The sequence below is a fragment of the Macadamia integrifolia genome, chromosome 2 (assembly GCF_013358625.1).
Source record: "Macadamia integrifolia cultivar HAES 741 chromosome 2, SCU_Mint_v3, whole genome shotgun sequence".
Taxonomy (NCBI): Eukaryota; Viridiplantae; Streptophyta; class Magnoliopsida; order Proteales; family Proteaceae; genus Macadamia; species Macadamia integrifolia.
Window position 1 is genome coordinate 36,975,137 of NC_056558.1, and position 26,714 is coordinate 37,001,850.

The 26,714-nt window shown below is 38.1% G+C and overlaps 2 protein-coding genes across 2 annotated transcripts; both read left to right on the top strand.

The window, feature by feature from the left end:
• The first annotated feature begins 1,024 nt into the window (after positions 1–1,024).
• LOC122089198 lies at positions 1,025–17,196 on the top strand. The gene is made up of 4 exons (XM_042658745.1): positions 1,025–1,448; positions 1,633–1,743; positions 2,761–2,829; positions 16,827–17,196. The coding sequence occupies exons 1-4, from the start codon at positions 1,290–1,292 to the stop codon at positions 16,875–16,877; spliced, it is 390 nt and encodes a 129-aa protein (XP_042514679.1). The 5' UTR covers positions 1,025–1,289; the 3' UTR covers positions 16,878–17,196.
• Positions 17,197–19,008: 1,812 nt separating this feature from the next.
• On the top strand, positions 19,009–20,520 carry LOC122090230 (transcription factor MYB27-like). Its single transcript, XM_042660046.1, has 4 exons — positions 19,009–19,355; positions 19,429–19,558; positions 19,841–19,941; positions 20,024–20,520. The coding sequence occupies exons 1-4, from the start codon at positions 19,220–19,222 to the stop codon at positions 20,407–20,409; spliced, it is 753 nt and encodes a 250-aa protein (XP_042515980.1). The 5' UTR covers positions 19,009–19,219; the 3' UTR covers positions 20,410–20,520.
• Positions 20,521–26,714: the final 6,194 nt, after the last annotated feature.

Consider the following 26,714-nt stretch of genomic DNA (forward strand, 5'->3'; position numbering starts at 1 on the left):
AAAATCCAGCCACGTGTCTAGGTTGTGTTTCTCTTTCCCATCCCCTTTGGAAAGACCACCCTGCCTCTCTCCAATACCACCCAACCGTTGTTCTAGGCTGGCAGCATGCCTGCAGGGGGTTACATGCCCACTCTTTGCCCTATATTTTATTACGGAATCCTCAGCATGCATCAGTTTGACAATAGTGTTTCAAAAAAAAAAAAAAAAAAAAAAAAAAAAAATATATATATATATATATATAATGGAAGAATGTGCTTATTTGTAAAATGATATTGTTTCTTTCATTAAAAATTAGGTTTCTCTAAGCAAGCAAGTCCTATACACCGTCTCACATTATAACATGAAGAGCTGATGGAAAATCACAAGATAAATGTAAGCAACCTATTTTTACATTTTTTCCAATCTAAATTGTCCATTCCCATTAAAAAAGTTGGGAGAATGCACAATAATGTCAAAAGTATCATTAAATACAAATGGACAAACATGAGATGTGTTCCAATACAAAAGGGGGTATTATTTTGTTGAATTAGATACTTAACCATATCCACTCTATCTTATGGTCAGGATGGGCATATTATCTATCTACATGACAGAATAGATGTACGTTTTGTGACATTTGAGAAAATAACAAACCTTTATAATTGATAAACATCACCTTCTGACTCCTTGGATTTGCTTTGCAGTGAAAGAAAGCCTTTGCCAAGAGAAAATATTATAAAAAAAAATGATAAAATTTTTCCTTGGATATAAGAATCCGAAAAACTACATTCATCAAGGATCATAAATGTTCTATCTCCTACAAAGTTGATTGTACCCACATGTTCCAATATATCTTATGGAAGCCATCAAAGGGATGGTGGGTGTGGAAAACCTAGGTCAAAAAAAAAAAATGGTAGACACCTGAATTCCTATTAGACTACCAATCCAAAAAAATTCCCCACCGATGATACGGATCATGCCAATAAAATCCACATCTAAATCCAAATCCAAATCCAAATCCAAGGACAATATGAGACGGAGGAGTGCGGTGGAGGCTCAAAACCGTTTTGGGCCTTAAAGTCGTCACTCATTCAAACCCCACTTGCATTTCTTCCTATCCGTTTCCTTTTCCATCGCTATATCGTGTGCTTAATTATCTTCTATAGGTTTAATCTACTCATCATCCTACGTAATTCTCTGCAACAGAGAGAGAGAGAGAGAGAGAGAGAGAGAGAAGGATTCGAATCTTCTTGTTTACTGCTCCAAACTCGGAAATCAAAGAGAGGAGAATTTATTGGGAAGGAGAAGGAATGTCGAGCAGTAGTAGCGGCAAAAGGGCAGCAGCACTGCAGAAGGACGTGCCATGGAGGGCTTCCCCAACAGGGAAGCCAGTCCCCAAAATCCACCACTCTCCTGTTCTTCGCCTCCCCCTAAACCCTGACTCCCGTTACGGTCTTGCTGTCATGAAGGTACTGCTCGTTCTCCCCCCCCCCCCTTTTTCTTCTATGATTCCTTTTCCCTCTACTGCTGCTCTGTGTGCTGTATTTTGCTGAAAATTTTGTTCTTTCTGATTCTTAATTAACTCCCTAATCAGTTTGTGCGCCGTTGACGTTTCTTTCCTTTTCTTTGTGTTTGTAACTTTGAATGGAACAGCACCCAGATCCTATCGGTGCAGGGTTCGCGATGGAAGCTAGACTTGAAGCTGCTGGACCAGATTGTGTCGTGCCCGGTCAGATTACACCCTTTCGCTTACTCGGTCTTCAGGTCCCGTATTTCTCTCTCTATCCCGCTCACTGGCTCGCTTTGTGTGCATTTGTGTCATTAGCGCGCGTGTATGTGTGTTAGTAATCCCCCCCGCCCCTTTCCCCCCAGACCAAACGTAACATTTTCTTTTCTGGATGATAAACTAGTTACAAATACTCCAAACCTTGTTAGCATTAATTTCAGTTTCAGGGCTTTTTTTACTGATATATTTTCTCATGGGTTGTAATTATTGAAACCTGGAAAGCCCTTTTCTAGGATATTATTGTTTCAAGTCAAGTGTGTTGTGGATGTTCGGCAGCTTGTAAATGGTTCATCTTTATACATATGTGTTACTGAGGACATTTTTTTAGGGTATTGACTTTGCTTATTGATTTCGAGTCATCCAAGATTGTCTTTTTCTGGGAGCATCCATCTTGATCTTCTATGGATCAGCTGCTTAGAAATTTGCCAAAGCCTGGACATTTGGAAATTGGAACAACAGACTTGCTTGTTACCGCTGAAGCAGAGTGAACAGTAGTCTGCTTTGCTTTGGCCAAACCAATGTCATTTTTTTTCTTCTTATTGTTCTATGGTTTAACCTTGAAGTTAAAACTGAATATTATCTTGTGAATCTTTGTATTTTAGACACCTTTGGTGTTCAGGTAATTTGTTTATTTATTTATATTTTACTATATTTTTATGCTGGTGATTAAAAAAATGATATTCAGGTTATATTGCATAGGTATGAGAGGTACATAAACACTATTCGGTGGGCCCAAAGACAATCATACTTCTTTTTTTCTTTTCACTATTTGCCACCTTCCCCCCCCCCCTCTCCTTGTTGAATTGATCCATTAGTTTGCCTTCTCGATTTTACATGGGTAATCTTGAAAATGCATTTTATTTGTGTAGGTGTGTGGCCTATTAATATGAACACGAAATTTATGGAATTGCCTCTCCCTTCTTGTAGAATTGAACTATTAGTTTGTCGTCTGGCTTTCACATGGGTAATCTTGAAAATACCTTTTATTTGTGCAGGTGTGGCCTATTAATATCAACATGAAATTTATGGAACCAGTTGATCGGGAACTTAGGAACATTGGGAAGGTACTATTCCAAATTCATATATATATATATATATATATGTACCCTTCAAGCAAAAATTTTGTGAGATGAATTGAACCTGAGATCTGAAACTGTGCACATTTTCTGTGTATTAGTTTTGTTTGTTTAGATTGTTAGTTAAATTTTGGAAGTGCCTAATGAAGAACTGAAATATATGAATCTCAAATTAAGTTCAGAATGTTGGGAGCTTATGCAGCTGATTTTGGGCTTAGCTTTTCCTTGGTAGCAAAAAAGAGAACCATTTAGTTCTTATTGCTATGTTTGCTAAGGCAAACAACCCTTACTTGAATAATGTCTGTGGCATCTTTGCTCTGCAAGGTTGTGCCAAGCAATTTGCATGTGGACTACCTCCAAGTTATTGTCCATTAGCCAAATGGTATATCAAATATAAGGTATCAGAATAACTTGTAACTTTAGGATAATCTGACCAAATAGGATTCATTAGCATCATGATAGTCAAATATGAAGTGTCATTCTTCACGCACATAACTTCCCTTCCGACCTTCTGGAAACCATTCCCAGGATGAAGAAGAATTATATCTAGTTGCTACTACTGAAGTTCTATTTGTTCTGTAACACAAGAGATTACATGATATATTACATGATATTATGTGGATATATTGGATGCTATCCTTCATCTTACACATGGGAATAAATTGACTTTTCTAAGTATTAAAGTTAACTACTTTCTGGGTTCAAAGTAGAACCCCCCCCCCCCGGCGGTTTGCAATGGTGAAAAGATTTTATTGATGGATCAGGGTTTCATATAACCTTACATTGTCTGCACATATTTGCTACAATGCGGAAGCTTAAATGAGGCTGATATTTTGTGGATAGGTAGACCCCAAGGTCCTCTGCATACATGTCAAGTTTTTGCCCAAAAAGAGTACCGCTAAGTGGGGGAAAAAAATAAAAATCTGGGTCTGCGAAAAAGGGTGCATGCACCATCGAGTGGGTGTGATATTATGCCTAAATATGGGAGGGTGCATGATTGAATTTGAGCCTGAAATTTGACATGTGGACAATTTAGATAATTTCTTAATATCACATGGTCAGAATTGTCACATGATCCTTTCATGTGGCACAACTAAGCGTGCAGACCACTTAAGACCATGAAACTTTTCACCTTTGTTGATAGTATGAAAAGTTATGTACATGCACAATGGATGTGCATTTTCCAATATGTTAGCAATTACATAAGATGCAGACTCATTCTCCAAAAATATAGGACTAGTTTGTGCTAAAGAAGCCCAATCAATCTGTGCGACTCCTATATTGCTCATGAAAAATGTACGAGCAGTTCTACCAAAACTTCTTTTTATTAAACTTCATTGAGTAAGAAGAAATCTTAAACTTATTTTGTTTCTAATTTTTTGATAAATTTTTCCTACACAGTTATAGCACTATATATTCCATTTCTTCACTTGATAGATAGCCTGAGATATTTTCCAAGTTGCAGTACCCTGGGTGCATCAGCTTGCTGGTTGAATTAGCCCCCCAGTAGATACCAAATCAGAGTACCCGTGCATTTGTGGGCATGAAAAAAGTATGACCTATTTAACATAGGACATTTCGGTCATACTGATGCAGTTCAGATTCTCAGAAGATTTTATTTTGCCCATGGATGGGGTTCTATGGTCTTGGGATATTTACTTTTGGGTTTATTGATGTACTGGTTTTTTTTTTTTTTTTTTTTATAAGCCAATGTTTGGGGCCTTAACCCTGTGTGTGGGTTCTATTTATTGGATTTTTGTTAGCTGGTCGCAGGATGTTTGGAGTCTTCGTGGTTGGTTTATTTTAGTTGGAGTCTACTGTTTAGTTTCAACGTATTAGGAAATCTAACCCACTACACGATTTTGAAATGGACTTTGAATGGTTTTCTTTAGGTAATTGTTTTGCTGGCTTCTCTCTCCTCTCTCTCCCTTTTATTTCTTCTCTGCCCTTTCTCACGCCTACGGTTCTCTTTCTATCTCATTAATTATTTCTTGTCCTCTCTTTCTTGATTTGCTTTAAATATCAGATCCACTTTTTAAGGAAAATCTCTCTTTCCCTCCCACAGTATTACTTCTTTACTTTTTTCTCTCGTGTGGCTGTCTTTCCTTCTTGTTAAGGTTATTGTGTTTAGTTGTTAAAGTTGCTAACTGTTATGGTCTTTGTTTATTAGTTTTGGTTGTTGCTAGGATCCATGTAGCCGATACATTTAGGTGGGATTTTTCTGAGTTGTTGCATTCCGTTCCTTTTAATTTCACTATTCTTTTTCTGTGTTTGCACAAATCCATACAGCCGACCCCATTTAGTTGAGATGAGGCTGAGTTGTTGTTTATTAGTTATTGTTTACCATAGGGGTATTTAGTCTTTATATGTAATTGTCTTAGGTTTATACATAAACCAGGGGTATATGTGTAATCTCAGCAGTATTTAAGTGATTATAAATATAGTGACTACCGGTGAGAGAGTTTACACTCTTTCCAAGCCAGTAGGCTCCTTCTCCATCTCTTTTTCTCCTATTGGTTTCCCTCTCTTCTTTTGTTAATTCTTTTTTATGCTCTTTTTTTTTTGTCACATAGTATCAGAGCAGGTTTAACTTAGGATTTATTGTATAATAAAATCTTTTTTGAGAGTCCTCAAAGGAGTTTGATCATCTCTGCAGCAAGATTGCTGCTTGGTTGCTGTTTTTGAATGATAATGAGATCTGAACATGAAGGATGAAGGTTGGTTATACCTTGATCATCAGATCTCTCTTCTACAGGTTCTTTTGAAGCTTGTTGACGTTTAAGGACCTGCAGCTACTGTTATTTTGATGATCTGATCTCTCCCAATTGATTTGGTGGATTTTCGCGCATACTATTTGTGGTGTGTTCTTGCTGCCGATAGGAAACATCATAACTGGGAATCAAACCCTTGGATGTCTATCTTCTTTTTGATAAGTTATTCTCTTCCCTACAAGGTGTATTCGATTCAAATTTCAACCTAATCAGATAGGTTGATGGAAAGCTCTTCTGTTTCCTATATTTTAGGATGTGGAGTCATTCTGCAGTTTATGCTTAAACTGTCCATCAAATTTTTTCCAAGTTTTGAGAGTTACAGTGCCTTCTAATCAAGTTACATGTTCGATTAACTCCTGCACTGCAATATAAGGTAATGTTATGAAGACCTAATGTCTGATATACCTTATAATCAAGACTGCATGTCCTGGTTGCCCTCTAATCAGAGTTACAGTCCTTCTAATCAAGATTACATGTTCTGGAAGATCTGGACTTTCCTATTTTCTTGGATTTCAAGTTTCTATTTTTAGTCTTGACCGATATCTCTGATTCTGGCTGTTAGAATTCTATTAAATTTCTAGGAGTTCTTCTATATGAGCAGTACACTCGATCAGCCTTTCATGGTGTTCTGAAGTTCTAATATGGAGAGATGAATTTTTTCCATCTCTACTTACCGTAGGCCCTGCCATATTTGAAGCTCTTGCTGGTTTGATTATTTGTTTGTGCTCCAATGTTTTATTTGTTCTTATTGTCAGTTTACTGTTAAATATATGTCAACTGACATATCTGTTTTACCTTTTTGGCACACCCTCCGCACCTTATTCTCTCTGTGGTTCGGAGAGAGTTGTTGCTCTGCGATATTTGTGGTTCTCAACCCTGCAGTGTTGATTTCTTCTTGATTCTACTGACTCTTTCTGAGACTGTGACTGATTGTGTTGCTTATATAATATCTCCTCTAGTGCACTGGGTGACTTTCTCTTTGTTGCTGATTATCTGGATTTCTTCGTAAATTAGTTTTCTCTTTGTTGCTGCTGGTGGTGACAGATATTTTTATATTCAATCTAGTTGTGCAATTGGAAGATTCTTCCTTTTTGCAGTTCTTTTGTTGTTGCCGCAACTTGAAGAAATTTTCTTGTGCTTCTGTTATTAGTTGTACATCTGGGTGCGGTTGCTGGTCACCAGCTTCTACGATTGACATATCTGTCAAGTCTGGTGTCACACTCCGCCTCCTCTATGCCAAGGTATTCGGCACTGGATACCCATATCCAGTCAGCCTAACCCTCCAGGATCACAGATATAGTACCCCAATCCGTAAATTCCACCAAAATCACAACTAAAATCAGAGTACGCATATAAGATTTGTAAACTTTACTCTACTACTGGTGATTCACTAAATGATAAGTACAATATACCAAAATTCATTTGAATTCCGATCACAGGTATTACAAGATTATAAATAATACATAAGGATAAATAACTGAAAATAAAGAAGTGATGTTCATTAACATGGTGTCTCGTAGACACAAGCCTCACCATTGCCACCGAAGCCCCAAGCCTGCCTCAGCACTAGTTCCACCAACTAAAAAGGGTGTAACAAATGGGGTGAGCTTCCACAAAGCCCAGTGAGGGGTACACACACACACACATGCATCCACAACAATCAATAAAATAGAAACAAGTATAAATGCTCACCCAAAACAATATTAATGCATTTAGATGAATGCAATTAGATGAATGAAATGACATGATCCGGTTATTAGCAAACAATTTTAAGTAACAGATACTAAGTCCAGAGTGGGTATAAGTGCCATTGCAATATAGGTGGTATCCCCAGTCACGAATGTCCGTTATCGATCCCCAAGAATACAAGCTAGTTGCGAGTCAGAAGTGTGTCGGTTCCAGAACCACATCGTTTCCCAGCAAACCCCTATTAATAATCCTCCATAATACCACTACATGGAATCTAACATCGCATGTAGGGCATACCCACCACCGAATCAAACATTGCGTGGGGGTTTGTCACGACGTTGGCATCCCCACCACCTCAGTCATCGGAAATCGTCCCCAACCTCGGACCATTGGACTGTAGGATTAGTCAATACATAAACCCCTATTGGCAAAGGTTGTAGCACCAGGGTGGTTATCCTAGCCCAATGCATTCTATCATTGGTATGAACCACATCACAAACAAACTCATACCCCATGGGCGTACAGTGCCAGGACCCAACCTTCGGCTACCTCGTACCCCACACTCATACCATGGGCATACAGTGCTGGAAGGAACCTTCGGCCACCCTGCACCCCAATCTCCACAACACACACACACTATGAATGCAATTATGTGAATGAAATGATGTGATCTAATTATTAGCAAACAATTCTAAGCAACGATTTCTAAGTCCACAGGGGTATAAGTGCTACTGCAACATAGGTGGTATCCCCAGTCATGAATGTACGTTATCAGTCCCCAAGGATACAAGTTAGTTGCGAGTCAGGAGCGTGCCGGTTCTGGGACCACATTGTTACCCGGAAAACCCCTATTGATAATCTCTATAATACCACTACATCGAGTTCAACATCGCATGTAGGGTATACCCATCTCCGAATCCAACATCGTGTGAGGGTTTGTCACGACGTTGGCATCCCCACCACCTCAGTCACCGGAAATCGTCCCCAACCTCGGACTGTCGGATGGTAGGATTAGCCAATATGCAAACTCCTATTGCCAATGGTTGTAGCACCTGGGTGGTTATCCTAACCCAATGCATTATATCATAATATGTGTCACATCACAAACAAACTCACACACCTTGTGGGCGTACAATTCCGGAACCCAACCTTCGGCTACCCTGTATCCTACACTCACACACCATGGGCATGCGGTTCCAAAACCAACCTTCGGCCACCCTGCATCCCACTCTCCACCTCACACTCACATACACACACTCACCCTGGGCATGTAATGTCAGAACCAAACCTTCGGCTACCCTGCATCTCAGTCACACACACACATACACATGCACAACCATAATTCATATTCTCATGCCACATCAATCTTTTTCCACAAGAAATAAGATTATAATATGGAAAATGACATAATCCATCCACATATGCATTATGATGCAAACAGTCCATGAAATCACACAAAATCCCCTCACCTCGATAACCCGGAATCAATTGTTCGCTAAATTTCCGAAATCGCGTACCTCGCCGAGTAGATTAGGTCCCTAGCCAATTGAAGGAATTTATGTTAACATTTATATGCTTAAATTATCCTCATTATATTCTAATTATGATCCTAAACGAACGCTGGAACATAGGTTCTGTAAGATCACTAGTAGATGGGCACCAGTTGGTGGTGCTCTCGCACCACGTAGCTTTACCGCTTGACGGTTCTATTTATTGGAAACAAAGGGGTTTTTGGTAAATGTTCAAGCATAAGGAAGGTTTTCCTATAATTCAAATGACCGGTCAAAAAGAGGGTCAAAACAATGTGTTTGGTGGTTCTCTGGTGGATGCTCATTGGCTGGTGTGCACATGCCGATGAGTTCACCAACTGATGAAACTAAGAGGGGTAAAATCTCATTTTTGCATCTATAGGGTTCACCGGTAGATGAATCTGCAAGGTCAGAAAACCCAAAAATTACATCTATAGGGTTCACCAGTTGATGAAAACCATTCTCCGGTGACCATCAGGCGGTGAAGCCAATCTAGGTTGTTCTCTGCCCAGATTTGCTCCACAGGTCGGTGGAACCCCTTTGCATGTTTGGGTGTGCGTGTGGTTCCATGTGTCATGTGTGGTACCCATCCTAACCCTATTTCCCACTTTTCCTTCTTTTGTATGGTTTACAAGTTAGGTTTGTGATTCTAGGGTGGGTTTGCATGTAGGGCACACTCACACACTTCACTTAGCTTAGGTTGAGTGGAATTAGCGAGTGGATCAACATAGGGTTTCAAGATACACCCAATTTCCCTAATACACAAGTCTAGGTTAAGCTAAATTGGGGAAGACTTAGGTTGAGCTCATGGAATCGTCATTAATGGCTCATGTGATCACTCCCACACACCATACATAGGTTTAATTTCATTTTCCCCAGCATAATTTTTTATTAGAATGGTTGGCTATAGAGGATTTGGGAAAGTTTTATTGTTCTAGGGTTTATTTTCCCAAATTGGGATTTTAGATGGGGATTTCATAGGGGATTGTCCATAGACTCAATTGTGACCATTCTAACCTTAGTTTAGGTGCAAGGCATCATTTCCCCAACCTAACGTTAGGTTAGGATGTTAGGTCATAGAGGATTTGGGAATTTTCCCAAATCCTAGGGTTTTGGTTTGCCAAATTTTGGGCTTTTCATATGGGAGGTTTCCCACATTCAATGTGAGTGTTTAACTTGCTTGATTTGGTCCCTCACACCCAAATCCCCCATTCAATTTGTAGATTGGGTATGTGGGTAGAGGGATTTCGATAAGGATTTTCTCCAACCTAGCCTAGGTCAAGAATGGGGTGGGAGAGAGAGAGAGAGAGAGAGAGAGAGAGAGAGAGAATTATCTAAATGACAAAGAGAGAGGAACTTACCTTCAATGGGTAGGTACTCCCTTTGCTTCCCTCTTCTTCCTCATCCCTTGCTCTCCTCCTCCTTCTTTCTCCTTCTCCTTGCTCTTAATTTGGTAGGAATGAAATGGAGGAGTAAGGGTTCTATTTATAGCCACTTAAGTCACATAAGGGCTGTTTGGGGAAAAAATGAGTTTTCACTCACTGCCGTGTTGATCCGTCATCTGGTACTAACGGGCCCACCTCAGGGTGTCCCGATACATTAATCCACTCCCCAACAGGTTGTCCCAACATTTGGGAGTGATTTGAGGTGCACGGGTGCGAGGGCCAGGGCCCCACGGCAAAATAACCCGATTTCGTCCAGTATTCTCACTGGAGGGTTTTCATCGGTTGATGCCCATCAGCGAGTGACCATCAGCCGGTGTGGGCTATTTAGGTCCACTTTGGGTGGAACTAGGTCTATTGGTTGTGTGGAGGGTTCGGTTCCTTAGGTGTTTGCAATTGTGTGGGCCCTCTCTTGGTGCTCCTCACTACTAGGTTTCGGGTAAGTTCCCCGCCAATGGTAGAGGGCTTTCCGTGACTTCTTTAGTGGTTTGTAGCCCTTCCATGTAAAGAGCCAGGCAAATCGACAATTTGCTAATGGTTGTCAATTGTGTTGCATTACTTATGTCCAAAAGTTGAAATTAGCCCGGGGTTTTGGGCACGGGTGTAACATCTGGTTTTGCTGGTTATGTCTATTTTGGTCGTTCCAAGATGGACTGCTCCAGCTTGAGGGGGAGTGTATATTAGTTGTGCTCCAGCGTTATATGTTACTGTTTTAGGTTTATGTGAAGATATACATAGACCAAGGGTATACTTGTAATGTGATTATGAATAAAGTGGCTTGCAGTGGGAGAGTTTACTCTCTTTTTGTTCCAGCCGGTAGTCTCCTTCTATTTCTTCATTTTCTATTGGTTGCCTTTTCTTCTTCTCTTCTTCTTCTTTCTGGTTTGTTTTGTTTAGTTTTTTTCTGTTAAATTTCGTTCTTTGTACAACACAACAATTTCTTTCTCCTCTATTGATCTCACATTTTCTACTTAGTTCTTTCTTGTTACTAAATCTAAAACAGTTTCTTATCAATCTTCCATGAATTCTGACCATTAGATCTAAGGCCAGATCCGTCCAGCATAATCTCCTCGTTCTGTTGCCCTTCTTTCCAAACAAATCAGATTTAGATCTCTCTTTGGGCCCATTATCTGCAGGCCAATCAGATCTGTCCTGTTGTGATCCATGTGCTACTAATATTACCTCTTAGAGCTCAAAGTGTTCATGTTTATATTCATACATTATTGGCATTGGAAAAGAATGGTCCTTTGTAGCACAGGACTCTTCTCATACCATGATGGTCCTTGCATACTCTTGTCTATCAATTTACCTTGAAGTCTTCATGTTCAAATGATTGAACTCAAGTTTTCAAGGCCCTACTGTTGGTCCTCTATTCCCATTGACCATTTTTTGCATGAGTACATTATGACCCTCCCCAGACCATGCAGTGGGGGGAGCCTTGTGCACTGTGTACACCCGTTGGGCACTAGTTTTCACTAATGTGTGTTGAAAGTATTTAAACTCATTTTTTCTACCATTCTTGGTCAAATGACTAAAGAGAGAAGAAAAGGTGAAAAAAGAACTTTATATCCTGAGGGATAAGTTTTTTGTGCTCCCTTTTTTTTTAGATGCTCTTCATTCTTTTCCTACTAAATTTTTAAGGTGCTACATTATGCTTCTGCTCATAGAAATTTGCTATTGATGCTTTGGTTACAATTTTTGAGAGGACCTTTCTGGCTGAAATTTGCCACACTAATAAAGGATGGCATGCTGGGCACATGGAAGTTGTTTGGCTATAGCTGTGACATGTGAGACTCCTAACGTTGTCAGAAATCTATCCTCTTTCTTGTGTATATCCTTGTTGTGTCCAATTCAAAAATTCACTGTACAGAAACTAGAATTCTGTGGCTAGATAATGACAATGCTTGCCGGTTCGAAATTCTCAAATATAAACCTAAACTCGATGGTTGCCATCATTCTGTCAAGATTGTAGTGATTTCCCACTACTTGAACTTAAAAAAAATTTGAATTCTGCCCCAGCAGAAATTAAAACTCACTCTGGTAATGGCACTTACATGAACATCAGATATTCTTGGCACAAACCAAATTACCACTAAACAGTCGTTTAAGAAGGAACTAACAATTGGATAACTTGTCAAATAGGGTTTGATTTGCATCTTACATGATCATAACTTCAGACTCTGCGTGCTATGTGTGACAAAATAAATAAGAGAAACTGCAAGAAGAAGAAGAAGAGAAGAAAATCGGATGAGAGAAAAAGAGAGCGTAAACTCTCCCACCGGTAGCTACTTTATTCATAATCTCTTAAGTACTACTGCTGAGATTAAGGGCCTGTTTGATAACGTTTCTGCCGTTTCTGTTTCAAGAAACGGCAGAAACGTAAATTTCTGTTTCTAGAAACAGAAACGGAATTGAAGGTGTTTGATAAGTCATGTTTTTAGAAGTCGATGGTAACCAGTGAAAGAATTGCTATAAGTCGTTTCCAGAAACGGCGAAACAAGTTGAACTTGTTTCGTCTAGGTCGTTTCTTGAACCATAAATAAGTAAAAATTTCTATTTCTATTTCTAAAAATAAGTGAAACGAAACAGTTTTATCAAACGCTTTTTGCTCCGTTTCTGCTGTTTCTGGAAACTGAAACGGCAGAAACGCGTTTCTTGAAACGTTATCAAACGGGTCCTAAGTATTCCCTTGGTGATGCGGATCCGGATTCCAATAGACTGAAATCGGATCGCTTAGGTCCCACAATAATGACCAAATAACTCAACCCAAAAATAGAATGGCAGAATTGTAAATAGGGCTTCAACTAGATGGCAAAACTGTAATTAAACTCAAGTATAATGGTTGAAGGATATTCTTGTAATTTCATAAACAAGAATGTGCATTACTGAAATTACAACAAGTGACAGGGGTAACTGAGATAGGAATTTAGAATAGGGGGGTGTTCTGTAATTGATAAAGTAGGGAGGAACTAATAGAACACACTTTTCAGTACAGTGGGTTTATTTGTAAATTTAAGTAATTGTCCTTACTTTTAAGTTCAGAAACCTATCCTCTTCTTCTTCTTCACGGTAGAACACAAAAACCAGTGCTAATGAAAGGACCTTGCGAGGAACATAGTTTTTTCCTTGATGATCGATTCAGCCCACAAATTAAAACGGAGGATCACTATAGTAAGTTCTATTGAATTCAGCAATACTAATCGCAGACCTCAAGGGTACAAAGAGTAATTAAATTCTGCAACCCAGATCTGGGCGGTAGCTTCAGGCAGCCTGAGTCGCAAGTCTTGTTTCTCACTAGAGGAGACTCAATAGGAGCCAAGATGCTAGTGTTCAAGTCGTATATGGGAGTGCTTCCTTCGATCAAAACTTCGGCCCAAACGGATCACACACAAAGGAGCTCAAAGCATTTGAGTAGGGCTGCAACTATCGCCAGAAACAGGGCAGCTACTGTAGCTCAGAGCAGGGTAGGGTTAAAACCTGAAAATAATAATGGAGGAAGAGGAAGAAATAAAGAAGTAAAAGAATGGTAGGGAAGAGAGGAGAGAAATTCAGAGAGGGAGAAAGGGGAAATCGATAGCCATGGGTCACACCCAAAAATTCTTCAACCAAGTTGTAATCTCAAAATTCTAAAATTAAACTTCTTCATTGTTTACATATCTAATATAAAGGAAAAATCAAACAATTAATGGCAACTACTGAAAAGGAAACTATTCTAAAATTAGAAGCTAGCTAATTTCAAAGGAAATTGTTTCTAAAATAATAAAAAAATCAAATCAAAGATATATTTTTTTTTCCTAAGTCCATCATGTAACTGCATCACTTGGTCTATGTATAACTTCACATAGACCTGTTTATGGTAGACAATAACTAATAAACAACAGCCATAAATAATAAACACCAATAACCAACAACTTCAACGCAATATTTATTTATTTCCTATGCTCCAGCTTGAAGCAGCCAGAACATAACTAACCAGCATAAGCTCCATTCATAGCACCACATAAACTGATAAACATATCAGCCACTAGTAGCAACAATAGAGAAAATTATGTGTGAAGAAGAAATCCAAATAAGCGTTATTAGCGGTAGAAAATAGTAGCAACAGCAGAAACAGTAAAAGCCCAGAAAATAGTAGAAGTCGAAAATGAATCAATCATCGCTGTGGGTCAGAAATCTGAAATCTAGAAGATCTTCAGACAACAATAGCGAGTAATCTTCAATAGGAAGAAATCCACAATAACAATCTTTGATGGGAGACAGGTGAGTGTGGTCTGTAGAACACATGTAATGCACAGTTGGGTTGCTCAGGCAGCGGATCTCTCTCTCTCTCTATAGATCAATAATCTCCAACAAGGAGCAGTCAGTACTTGATAATATTTAACAAGGAGACAAGAAAGACAATCTTCATGAAGAAGACACAAATAATCTCCAATAAGGAGACCCAAATAATCTTCATAAGAAGACGGGCAAAATAAATAATCTTCACAAGAAGACAGGCAGATAATGCAATAGGGAGAAATCTCCATCTCATCATAACAATACTCCATCTCCCCCCCCCCCCCAAAAAAAAAAAAAAGTGTCGCAATGCATGTAGACAAACAATGCAAAGGATGATACTCCCAAAATTGCAACATCAACCAGAAATCACGGAACAACCAAGGAACCCCATGGCAGAAGAAGATTCAGATTTGATATATATAATCATTCCACTGTACTCAGTAGTATAATTACCATCAACAACATCTACAACCTGTGCCCATTGTAGGTAATTAAAAGCTCCACTCAACTTGGTAGAAGTAATTTAGACATTTACATTGTCCACGAAAGGTTTAGTCACCCATTGCACTGGTGGAGATATTTTATCAGCAACACAATCAGTCACAGTTCCAGAACAGTCAGTAGAATCAAGAAGAAATCAACACTGCAGGGTGTAGAACTACCAATATCGCAGAGGAACAAAGTTCTCCAAACCGCAGAGAGAATAGGGTGCTGAGGGTGCCAAAAAGGTTGACAGATATGTTGGTTGACATATATATATATATATATATATAATCAAACAAACAAGAACTTAAGATTATCACGGGACCTATGATAAGTAAAGATGGAGAAAATTCATATCTCAGATTAGAACTTTAGATCTCTATGAAAGGTTGGTCGAGTGTACTACTCATATAGAAGAACAACTTATCCAAATTCTATAGAATTCCAACTGCCAGATTCAGAGATATGGGGCCAAAACTGGAAATAGAAACTTAAGATCCAGGAAAATAGGAAAGTCCAGATCTTCTAGAACATGTAATTTTGATTAGAAGACAGTGTAGCTCTGATTAGAGGGCAAACCAGAACATGTAATCTTGATTAGAAAGCATATCAGACATTAGGTCTTTGTAACAATACCTTATATCGCAGGACAGAAAACTGCAAGAGAAAGCAAGAAGAAGAAGAAAGAGAAGGGAATCGATGGAAGAAGAGATGGAGGAGAAGACTATCGGTTGGGAAAAAAAGAGTGCAAACTCTCCCACCTGTAGCCACTTTACTTAAAATCACTCAAGTACTGATGTGAGCCTGTGATTACAAATATATCCTTGGTATATGTATGGCTTCACATAAACCTAAAACAGTGATTTATAAAGACTTAAAAACCCTTCTTGTAGGCAAAAACTATTAAACAGCAACCAAACTAACTATACTAATAACCAGCAACTTTAACATAATATTCTTAACACTATGGATTTCATGCTACTAATTACTCTAGAGAAGAATAACTATTTTAAAAATAAAAGCTTATATTATGTAAAATATCTCTGTTGTAGAAGATATTATTACATTGGTGACTATCCTATTGTCCAGTGCTAAGAAACAAAAAACAAAAATCCTATTGTCCAGTGCTGGGTTTTGTTTCCTATGTCTATTTTGTGTTCTCCCCCCCAACCCTTCCCCTCCCCTCCCCTCCCCTCCCCCCCCCCCCCCTCTTCTTTTCTATTAATAAAATATGCAGTAATACAAAGAGAAAAAGAACATCCATTTGGTTGGTGTAATATCGAGGTTGTGCTAGACAGTATCCATTAATAATTCCTGCATGGACTCTGGCTATGACCAGACAAATGTAATTACTTCCAGAACTCGTGGAAGTCCCAAACATGATGACTTCTCCAGGCATAGTGGAAGATGGTCCTTGGTGGAGATTTTAATCTTATTCAGAACATTAGACACTAAGATTCCTTGCTGAACTCCTAATTTTACTGAAGTCAAGGTCGGACAACAAGATGCCTGTTATGTAGTCTTCCATTATGAATCTTATCTCAATCTTACGAAGGGTTGGTTCTCTTGTGTTCGTATAGTTTGGATGAAGTTATAAGATATAGACAAACCTCCTGTCCCCCCATGGTAAAAAAATGTTATCCTCAAATCTTTTCTACAGTTTGGTGTAAAGTCGCATCTTTCACTCAATAAAACTTACCTTTGATATATTATTTTTATCATTTTATGCTTTGATGCCCATATTTCGTTTATAGACGTTCTGACCTTTCTGGATTGGTGCGACTTATTTGCAGTTCATGGATTCAGCTTTCAACCTTATGAATGCATCATTTACGGAGCGTTAGGGTGTTGGTTGTCGGATGAGCAGCACGTTCTCTGTGATTTAACTTCATCAGGTAGTTGTCAGCAGCCGCATTATATGCAGCAGAGTCTTGAGGGTCTCCTTTTTGTTTTGTGTTCTTGACCATGGCCCCTGATGTCCATGCAAAAGACTTGTTTATTTAATACCATACATGAGGAGAAGTTTCTGTAGTAGCTCGTGTAAAGATATGTTATCCTGAAATTTGTATCCTGGGCGAATAAATTTTGTTCTGTTTCTTGAATACCTCAAATCATCTGAGGCCTTGAATCTATTTGCAACTCTTGAGTCGTCTTTGAACTGCAGTTTTCAAGTGCATTCAAAATGAAGAATAGATAAATCAAAGCTTGTGGAGGATTTTTTTTTTTTTTTCTAAAGAAAAACTATTACCTCCAAGAACTTGCCGGGTTTCATGCATTTAATCTTAATGATTGGCATCATTGTTGCCCTCCTGATTTTGATTCGTTAAATTCAACTTTATCTGGTCAGGGCTTTTGGAACATTTTAGCAAATATGCATCAAATTTGCTTGTGAAGAATGCCTGTCTGCCAATGGCCTGGTTCAGACTCCAATACTGACCTTGTGTCACGGCACAAATAGGGCATACCGATTTGATTGGTGTGTATCGGTCGATTTTGCCATTCTTTTTTCATAAAAATACTAATTTTTTACTGTTTTACCCCTGAAATGATACGGATAACTGATTCGGATCGATCAGGGATCAGGAATCGGTCTCAGTGGATATTGATTTGATACGACCGATACGAGACAGATACTTGAAACCATGCATGGGAGAGACTAATTGATGCCTAGAACGCATGCCAGTGAGGTTGTCATAAATTAACCCACCACTCGAGTCTTCCTTCTTCCCTTAGTCATGGCCAATATATGGATGGTTCAATTGGAACTTCAAGAGCTTAACGTGTTCATGTTTATAGGGCAGTGTCCAATTTTTTATTTCAGTGGATATCTTAAATCCATTTGCCTTACCTGCCGACCTAGTTACAGAATTATCATATGACGAGCTTTAAATATCCATCACCATCCCAACATTGAAAAGAAAGATGAAATTGTAAACAAAAACTTAAAACTGCTATCACAGCCAATCCTTTAAAACATATACCACAGCCAATCCTTTTGACCATCTTGATTCAACCAGTAAAAGTGATCACAACTATCAACTCACACTTCTATTTTCCAGTACCCTCTTTCCAGCGCTTAGAACAGTTCTTGCATGATGCTTGTGACTTTTTGTGTCAATTGACTGCATATCCATAACTCAACGCAATAAAACATATTCAAGTTGGATGATCCACAGATGGTAATTATTTGGAAGAAGGTTCATTAGTCAATGCAAGATCAGCCATTTGTAGAGGAATTAAATTTTTGAAAAATACATTTATTATGATTTACCCAAATAAAATACATAGTGATAGCGGCATGGATAACAAACGATGCGTATTAGCTTGAAACAAGATCGAAGAGTGCAAACTTATGAATGTTTAAAAAAAGTCAAAAACAGATGAAGATCGGAGGTACTATATGCGTATTCCCAATGGCCTCGCAATCCAAATATGTTTTCGAAAAAGTGCAGGATAAGAATAGATGCCATATAGACTCATTCTAAATTTTACACAGAGGACAAGTAGTATTAATTTTCAATACATTAGCAATTCTATCTTTAGTAGTTAAACCGCCCATTATAACTTTCCACAAGAACATTTTAAATCTAGGCTAAATTCTAAGTCTCATATGGGTAGTTAAAACACCTTTACTGAGAAAAGGACAAAACCATCCATTAACAGAACCAGTGCCAATTGCTGTTTTAAGGATAACCTTAGCAATTTACTAATATTAGATTTAGTTATAGTTGACATTGAGCTGTGATAATGGTAGAACTACTTCTACTACCTTCTTTTTCCCCTTCTTATCTTCCCTCCTTACTGTAAACTTCAAAGTATGAGGCTTCTACAGCAGAGGTGCAAGACTAGGAGATATTTAGTAGAGAATGTTTGTAATGCAAGATAGACAATGTCTGAAAATAAAAACCCAACTGCTGTTGCTTACTGATGTACATCTTCAGCTATCCTTAAAGGAATATAAATATTGACAATGATTAACGATGACCCAATTGAAATCTCATGAACAGGAATACAAATATGCCAGTGGTGGAGCTCCCACAATCTAGTGTTTTCCACCTATGGTGCCATGTCAATTTTTAAGTTTCCTCCTCCCAAGTCCCATACCTTCCTTTTCTCTCCCCACTTTTGGTAACTCACTTTGTTTCCTTATATAAGGTATCAACTCTTTTGTGTTTCTTGTGAAATAATGATGGCTTATAAAAGTACCACTCAAGATGAAACATTGCGTAAGGGTGCTTGGCTTGAAGAGGAAGATGAGTTGTTAGTGACCTTCGTAACCATTTTTGGACAGCGGCGGTGGGATTCCATAGCTAAAGCATCAGGTATTGTGATGTGGGGAAGGAAGGTAATACTAACAAGTGATAGGATTGTGATGCAGTAATTGCTGCCTTGCAGGCCTTAGAAGGAGTGGCAAGAGTTGCAGGTTGCGTTGGCTGAACTATCTCCGACCTGACCTTAAGCATGGTCGAATTAGTGCTGAAGAAGAGCGCATTATTCTTCACCTTCACCAACGTTGGGGAAACAAGTAAGCCAAAATGTTAGAATGCATTCAGTTTATTTCAGAGCACATTGCTTCAAACCATTTTATGATGTCTACATCCTTTAGAGCCTTAGTCTAAATGTTCGGATCAGAATCCAAATTGTTATACACTATGTGGAACTGTTCTGTTCCACTTTGTCTTGTGTAACCCATGACTGACACAAAATGGGTTTATCACTTATCATTTAGAGTGATCATTTGATAGTTTTTAGCAGCACACCTAGTAAATAATCTAACACAACTCTTATCAATGCATCTAACTTTTAGGTGGTCAAAGATTGCTCGGAAGCTGCCAGGAAGAACTGATAACGAGGTTAAGAACTACTGGAGAAGTCATCTGAGAAAGACAACACTTGCCCAAGAACAAGGTGCATTACCTTCTCCCTCTGTTCATCTTGTTGCCATTGATCATGTTTGACATCATTAAAGTTTGTCCCTTTGACTGGACAGAAAACTTGCAGAAAGAGATACGGATTGTTGCACCTACACCCCAAGATTTCTTAACCCAAGAAGGTGATCAAATAACCAAGACATGGAGCTTTGAGGATGACAGCTCTGTTATGGAGAATAAATTGGGGATGTCAGAGGACTCAACTGATATCTTTACATTATCAGACAATGCATTTGCTAGTTCACCATATGAAACCCATTTAACAGATTGGATATCAGGGATCTCAGACAATCAAACAGTAATGATACATGGTGAAGAGGGCAGTATTTTGGATCCTTTGTTCTGTTATCCTACATGGATTTCCGAAAATGAAACTGATGTATCAGCCCATTGCTTTGACTCCCTCTGGGATGTGGACTATAAGAACTTAAAAAATGAAATGTAGAGAGCAGGGGACCCTTTTAATTAGTGAAAAGTGAAAAGTGAAGAGCGAAGATAGAATAGAACCTTTAGTTTGTAATATAAACATGTACATAAATGTCTGTGTAACCCAGAATGACCATTTAAAAGTTTAATGTACATACTTATATATTTTTACCTCCTTTGTTTTTGGATTTTCTTCCTGAACTTTTCATTTGAGTGGCAATGAAACAACTCTATTCCAATGTTAACAGAGAAGCTCTTTGACACTTGGAAGGTCTACTTCTGGTTTCCTCACTAAAGCTTCTGCTTTTGCCTTCTCTTTTCCTTTTGTGATGGCCATCAGAAGGAATACTCTAAAGTGAAGGAGAGGATTAAGCAATCTCTGGCAGCTGCAACAGCACTTGTTCCAGATGATTGTATAATAATGAAAAGCAAGAAATTATATCAAATATCTTATAACATATCATTTGAGCCAAAAGTGGAAACAACCTGTTTTGTGCTGATTGGACTATATGGATTTAGTTTAGGTCATACACAATTTTTATCTCAATTCAAATGTATAGTTATACCTTCCTTGGACCTTTCACTCATGCACATGTGAAATGATTGCTAATTTATAAGTGACCAATATGAAGCCTCTCACTGTCTAGGTTTAGCAATTCTTGACCCAACCCACATGCCTTTTCATGGTCTGGTTGGAATTAGTCAGTTGGAACTGGGTTGATTCTCAGTGAACCCTTTGCCCATTGAAGACCTAGCTAGCTACATCATGAGAACCAAACCCTAATCTGGGTAGACCACAAAAATTTGGTCTACCATTGGTGCGACAGGAAAAGTGGTTAATGCTAAAGAAGAGCATGACAGACAGGTGGACTAACTAAATGGATAATTTTAAATAATCCACTGATCACATTATTTAGTGGGTCACCCTACAACCTAATGCTTTTAGATAGAGCAAAGGTGGTGGTGGTGGTGTTCAGAAAAGGTATATCAATCTGATAATTAATATTATAAGAGAAATGCTTCTTAATTTGAGTTGGTAGATATCCTGAGAGAGTTTTATAGTCATTGGAGCATTTAGATATAATAGTAGCGTCGGAAGTGAGCAACTCACTAGCCTTCAAGACCTCATAATAAGTGACACATATTAGAAAAAATCTAGAAGTGGTATGAGAGTCCAGGTTAAATATTTGGTAGAAAGGATCCATAGTTTAGTGGGTAAGATTTCAAAGTTAGATCCATTGTATCAGTGTGTGCAGATTTTACAATCTAAGCTAGGCACCATCATCTTTAACTTCCTTAACCTAAAAAAAGAAAAAAGAGAACTTGCAAGAACATATAAAAAGCTGCTACTCATGTTGGGTAAGATTTCAAAGTTAAGTATTTGGTAGAAAGGATCCATAGTTTAGTAAGATTTCTTAGGTCCAGTTTTGCAGATTTTACAAATTAACTAAGCAGGCGCTATCATCTTCTTCTTTTTTTTTTTGCAAACCAGGGATATCTAGACCTTCGGCCTGACTAGTCCCGTGGGTCTACATTGACCCCACAATCACATGGACCGGGTTATATTGGGTTGAATGAGAACCATTCAACTTTCATTGAAAGCAGTGAAAATAACTAACACCCCAGTGTGAGTGGCCTCAAGGAGGTAAAAAGAGTTGAACTCAATAGGCACTATCATCTTCAACTTGCAAGAACATGAAAAAATCTGTTACTTATGGTGAATGGATCTTTAAGAGTTAACCAAATTGAAATATCATATTTGGAATCCTTTTGTTCATCAGAGATCCAATGATCCATACTCCTAATGTACAAACATGATGTACTGTACTGTAAATATGATTTTGACATGGCAAATATACTCTTCGGCTAGAACAAACGTATGGAGGTCTTATAAGAAATGCTAGTAAGAAACACAAAGAAGAAGATACTGTATTTGATTTGGCAACTAGGATTTGAGGAGGGAGGGTGCATGGATTCAAATAAACAATAAATATATATATATATATATATATATAAACCCTTATCCTTACCATTTGAAAAAATAATTGTGAGAGGATAAATTTGGTACCAAAACCTATCAGGCAATGACATAATCAACCTATCTATATCTATCTATCTCAAACATTAGTTATGAAGTCAGTAGCTTAGATTGATCTGTTTGAAGAGGAAGAGTTGTCGTCAGTCATTAAAAATAGTTTGGTTACATTATTAAAATGAATGTTTGGATAATTCTGGGGGAGGCAATAAGGTTCTTTGAAATCTCACATGAAGACTTTGATCATTCATCACTCACTCTTTTCCCTTTGTTCATGTAAGTTTTAAATAATCTTTCTACCCTCACTGAAAGATAATGGAAACAACAGAGATCTAGAGTTACCTCAATGACGCTTTCCTCGCAGCGGAATAGATCTAGTTGTTGTATACATCATCCTTGGACGAATCCTAAAGATCAACAAAGGTTTGCGACGATCTTGCTAGGCAAAGTTTCACCCTCAAAGTTCAAGGATAGCAATAGAGATCCTTAGAGACACATACTCTCAATTGGGAGAGAGAGAGACAGGGCTTTTGAGATTAGATCAAAAGTCCACTTGATGTGGCCAAACCTCTTATTTATAGAGATCTGACCAGTTAGAGTTACTAATCCTAGTAGGTCTATGCTTGCCCCATGTGAGCGACTCATGCACGAATCGGGTCAAGACCGAGTTCAATTAGCACTCATTGCCCTTCTTGTCCCTTTATCACATCCCCTCGCCCCAATCCAACGTTGGACTCATATGTTCCCGACCAAACCCTCTATGGACTTAAACATGGGCCCTCATTCGGCCCAACATTGTTCTATCCTTTGATAATGCTGGGCTCATTTGACAATCACTAAGCTGAGGCCCAGTCTGAGAACTAGTGTTTGGGCCAGCCCAGCCCAAACCAGATTGTTATATGCTCCCAAAAATGCATTATGTATTCTCCACAGCCCCCCAACAAACTCCAAACAGAGTCATAAAAATTCACAAAACTAAATGCTGAATAATCCCACACTTGCTGGCTCCATTTGGTTACAAGGAAACTAAAGGGGAGGGAAGTGAAATTTTCAAACCTAAAAATGAAATTTTATGTTACCCCACATGATTATGTTACTAACTTTAAATCATTCTTTATTTGGTCATAAAAAAATCACTTTATTTTGCATCTAAATACCTTGGGCTATGTTTGAATGGAAGTGAAAATTTTAAACTTCAAAAAGAACTTTTATAACCAATACCCTATGTGATTGTATCTGTAACACCAAATCATTCCGTATTTTATACAATCAAGTTAGATAATGATTAGAAAAGAAAAAAAAAAACACATCCCCTTTCCTGCCCTTTAATGTCTCTTGCAACCAAACAGAGTTGCTAGATCATAACTTCTCCTCATGACATCAAGCTTTCGGTTGCTTCTCGGTAAAAGCTAATCTAAAATGGAAATTTCTTTTTCAAAGGGAAAAAGAAAGCCATGCTACTAGTGTGCAGTTTCCTTCTCACATGCATTTTTTAATTAGTTTCTTTTCAATAGCTTGTTTTGAAAATGTTGGCTCCACATGGATGATACCTTTTTGAGAACAACCATTGGTGTGGCATACAAATTCTTCCCCCACATTAGTAGCATGGAGAAACCTCTCCTAATAAAATCTCTTTGACGGATAATTTTTTTCACCCAAGTAAAGAAAACACACAACCCAAGAATTTAGGATCATTATTACCCCCTATCTGTTAGAGGTCCAAAATACGCTTAACCTTCGCACTTATCCTACATCAATGAAGGCCATTGGTAGAGGGATTTCTCCTTCACCATGGCTCAAGGAAAACCATCCCTCCCCCCTTCCCTTTTAATTCTAATTTTGCATCCAGGAGCTTTTAGGTGGATTAAAGTCATGATTTTTCGAATAGTGACTTTTCCTCACACTAATACATTGCCATGCCATGAGGGTAAACTTAAAGAAGGGATGGATCACTTGCACGTAAGGTCCGGTGCAGGTGACAATGACACATGTTTCATTTCCTATCATTTAGAATGCATAGAGGGGTATTTATAAATGGAAATAAAAATGTCTAATGCCATAGCAGGTGCTTAAACACCAAACCTACCTAAGCTATGAAATATTTACTGAACGGGTTTTTTCAACTTTTAAACTTCAGGAAAGCATGTTCGAGGCATCATTGACTTACTAGGAGGAGGTTTTGTGTTAAAAGCACAGATCATTGGCCATGCTTGATGTGATAACCTTGTTCAAGAAAAACAATATGGAAGTGCATCAATGAGGTGCTACGAAATAGCGTCATATATCCGAGGATAATAAACGTCATTTCATGTGAGCAGGAGAGAGACGGAGACTAAAGATGCTCACAGAACCTTGTCTCTTAAAATAATGTCAAATGTAAATCAAGTGTTTAATTATTAAAATGTTGCTTTAAAAATGGGTATGTTTTTTTGTGGAAAAAATCTTCATGAGTGTCCATCTCACCTTTTCTCAGATAATGAACCATGGGGTCCAGTGACTTTCTCTCTCCTCATATAAAATGTAACTATTCTTAAGTGTATCATTTCCTACTCTTTCATTGGTGATCTTTTAATTATGAAATGTTGGTCTTTGCCAATTGAGCTAAACCTTACGTTGATATCATTTTTTTTTTTGGTAAAAGCCTTATTGATATCAGAAGAAAAGAAAGAGAGAGAATAGAAAACACAGCTGTAAGGAACTGAAGAAAGAGAAAGAGACCATCGGTTGAGTCATCACAATCAACTACGTAAGCAAGGGAGTAATATTATTGGTTTGGTAAGAGTATTTGGATTACCTACAAAGATGCTGCTGGTGAAGCATAGGCCTTAGCTCTGAAGCCCACTACTTTGACTCATCAACTCTACAATCATTCACTTCACTTGGTTGTTGGGCACTTGGGCATATCATTTGGGCTAGAACATGTTCCATGCACTCTCTTATTTCGACATTTATTATTATTTTTTTTTTCTGTTTTTAAAATAGATAAGGTTTTACATTTTGAAAGAATATGGTAACCATGCATTTTTGGCTTATCATGTGTGAATTTTTTTTTTTTTTTTTTTTTTTTTTTTTTTGTGCTAATGACAGATATTCAGGTTTTTCATTCAACTTTCACGAAAAGTAGTGAAGAGCACTAAACACCTCGTATGAATGGTCCAAGGTGTGCCTAGTGGGAGTCAACCTTAAGATGTCCGAGTTTATGGTTTATATCAAGTTCATTACTCACCAACTGCACTGTCCCCTTGGGTTATCATTGTGAATCCAATAAAGCACAAGAACTTGTAAATAGCAAACGAACGCATAAATATATGCCTCAACTCTTAGATTATCTTTTTTCTCTGTCAACATTAATATTGTGAGCTCCTCTCTTGTATGCTCTGATATCCATCGATAATGAAATTTTCCTCTCTAACGTATATAATGTCAATATATAAGATTAGTGTATAAATATCTCTGCCCATAAATATATTCAGGCTCTGTTTGGTTGTAAGAGGAATGCAAATTTTTTATGTAAAGTGGAATTTTTTTCGCAAAGGAAATAAATTTTAGATGTTTGATTGCAAGGAAAATATATTTTACATATAAAAATAATTTCACTTATCCATTAAAATTTCCCTTCTTATTTTCCCACCAAAATAGGAAGAAAAAATAAAACCCTACTCTCACGATCTCTCTCTCTCTCTCTCTCTCCTTGCTTGTGACTCTCACCCCGCTCATGGTAGACGATCTCTCTGTCTCACCTTGCTTGCAACTCTCATCTTAGACGATCTCTCTCTCTTCACTCAGAGCCATAGGCAACAGATGTGCTTCAAATGAAGTTGAATTTCAAGGACGACAAAGGAGAAAGTTGTCAGTCATCTAAGAAGACTCCATAAGGAACCGACAACCATTACAGGCCTTGAAGAGACAACAGGGTGGGTGCGTAAGCGTAAGCGCAAGCAATAAACTCTCACTGGAAGTTTTGCTCCTTTGACCTGAAAGTTGCATTGCCGCCCGCACTCATAACCAGAATTTCTTGTGTCAATCTCGAATTTTATTCAGGTCACAACTCAGAAAACTGAATTCTGATTCTTTGATCATATTAATCTAGGCTGGGGTGGGTTTCTTCTGGTATGAAGCTTTGAGGCATTCTATTTTCATCTATACCAATCTTTCTATGTTGTTTTCTTTTAATCCAAATTTCAAATAGTGACTGACCATAAAGAGAAAGGATCGAATATACTTGGATTAGAAGAGATGAAATTCTTACTTCCTATATATATCGTTTTTGTTTTGGGGTATGCTCTACA

Bases quoted from the DNA above. Each gene is read 5' to 3' on its own strand.
- LOC122090230 (XM_042660046.1), top strand. From the start codon at position 19,220: ATGATGGCTTATAAAAGTACCACTCAAGATGAAACATTGCGTAAGGGT. The intron at 19,356-19,428 runs GTATTGTGATGT...GCTGCCTTGCAG, and splicing joins TTCCATAGCTAAAGCATCAG to GCCTTAGAAGGAGTGGCAAG. The intron at 19,559-19,840 runs GTAAGCCAAAAT...TCTAACTTTTAG, and splicing joins CACCAACGTTGGGGAAACAA to GTGGTCAAAGATTGCTCGGA.
- LOC122089198 (XM_042658745.1), top strand. From the start codon at position 1,290: ATGTCGAGCAGTAGTAGCGGCAAAAGGGCAGCAGCACTGCAGAAGGAC. The intron at 1,449-1,632 runs GTACTGCTCGTT...TGAATGGAACAG, and splicing joins ACGGTCTTGCTGTCATGAAG to CACCCAGATCCTATCGGTGC. The intron at 2,830-16,826 runs GTACTATTCCAA...ACTTATTTGCAG, and splicing joins AACTTAGGAACATTGGGAAG to TTCATGGATTCAGCTTTCAA.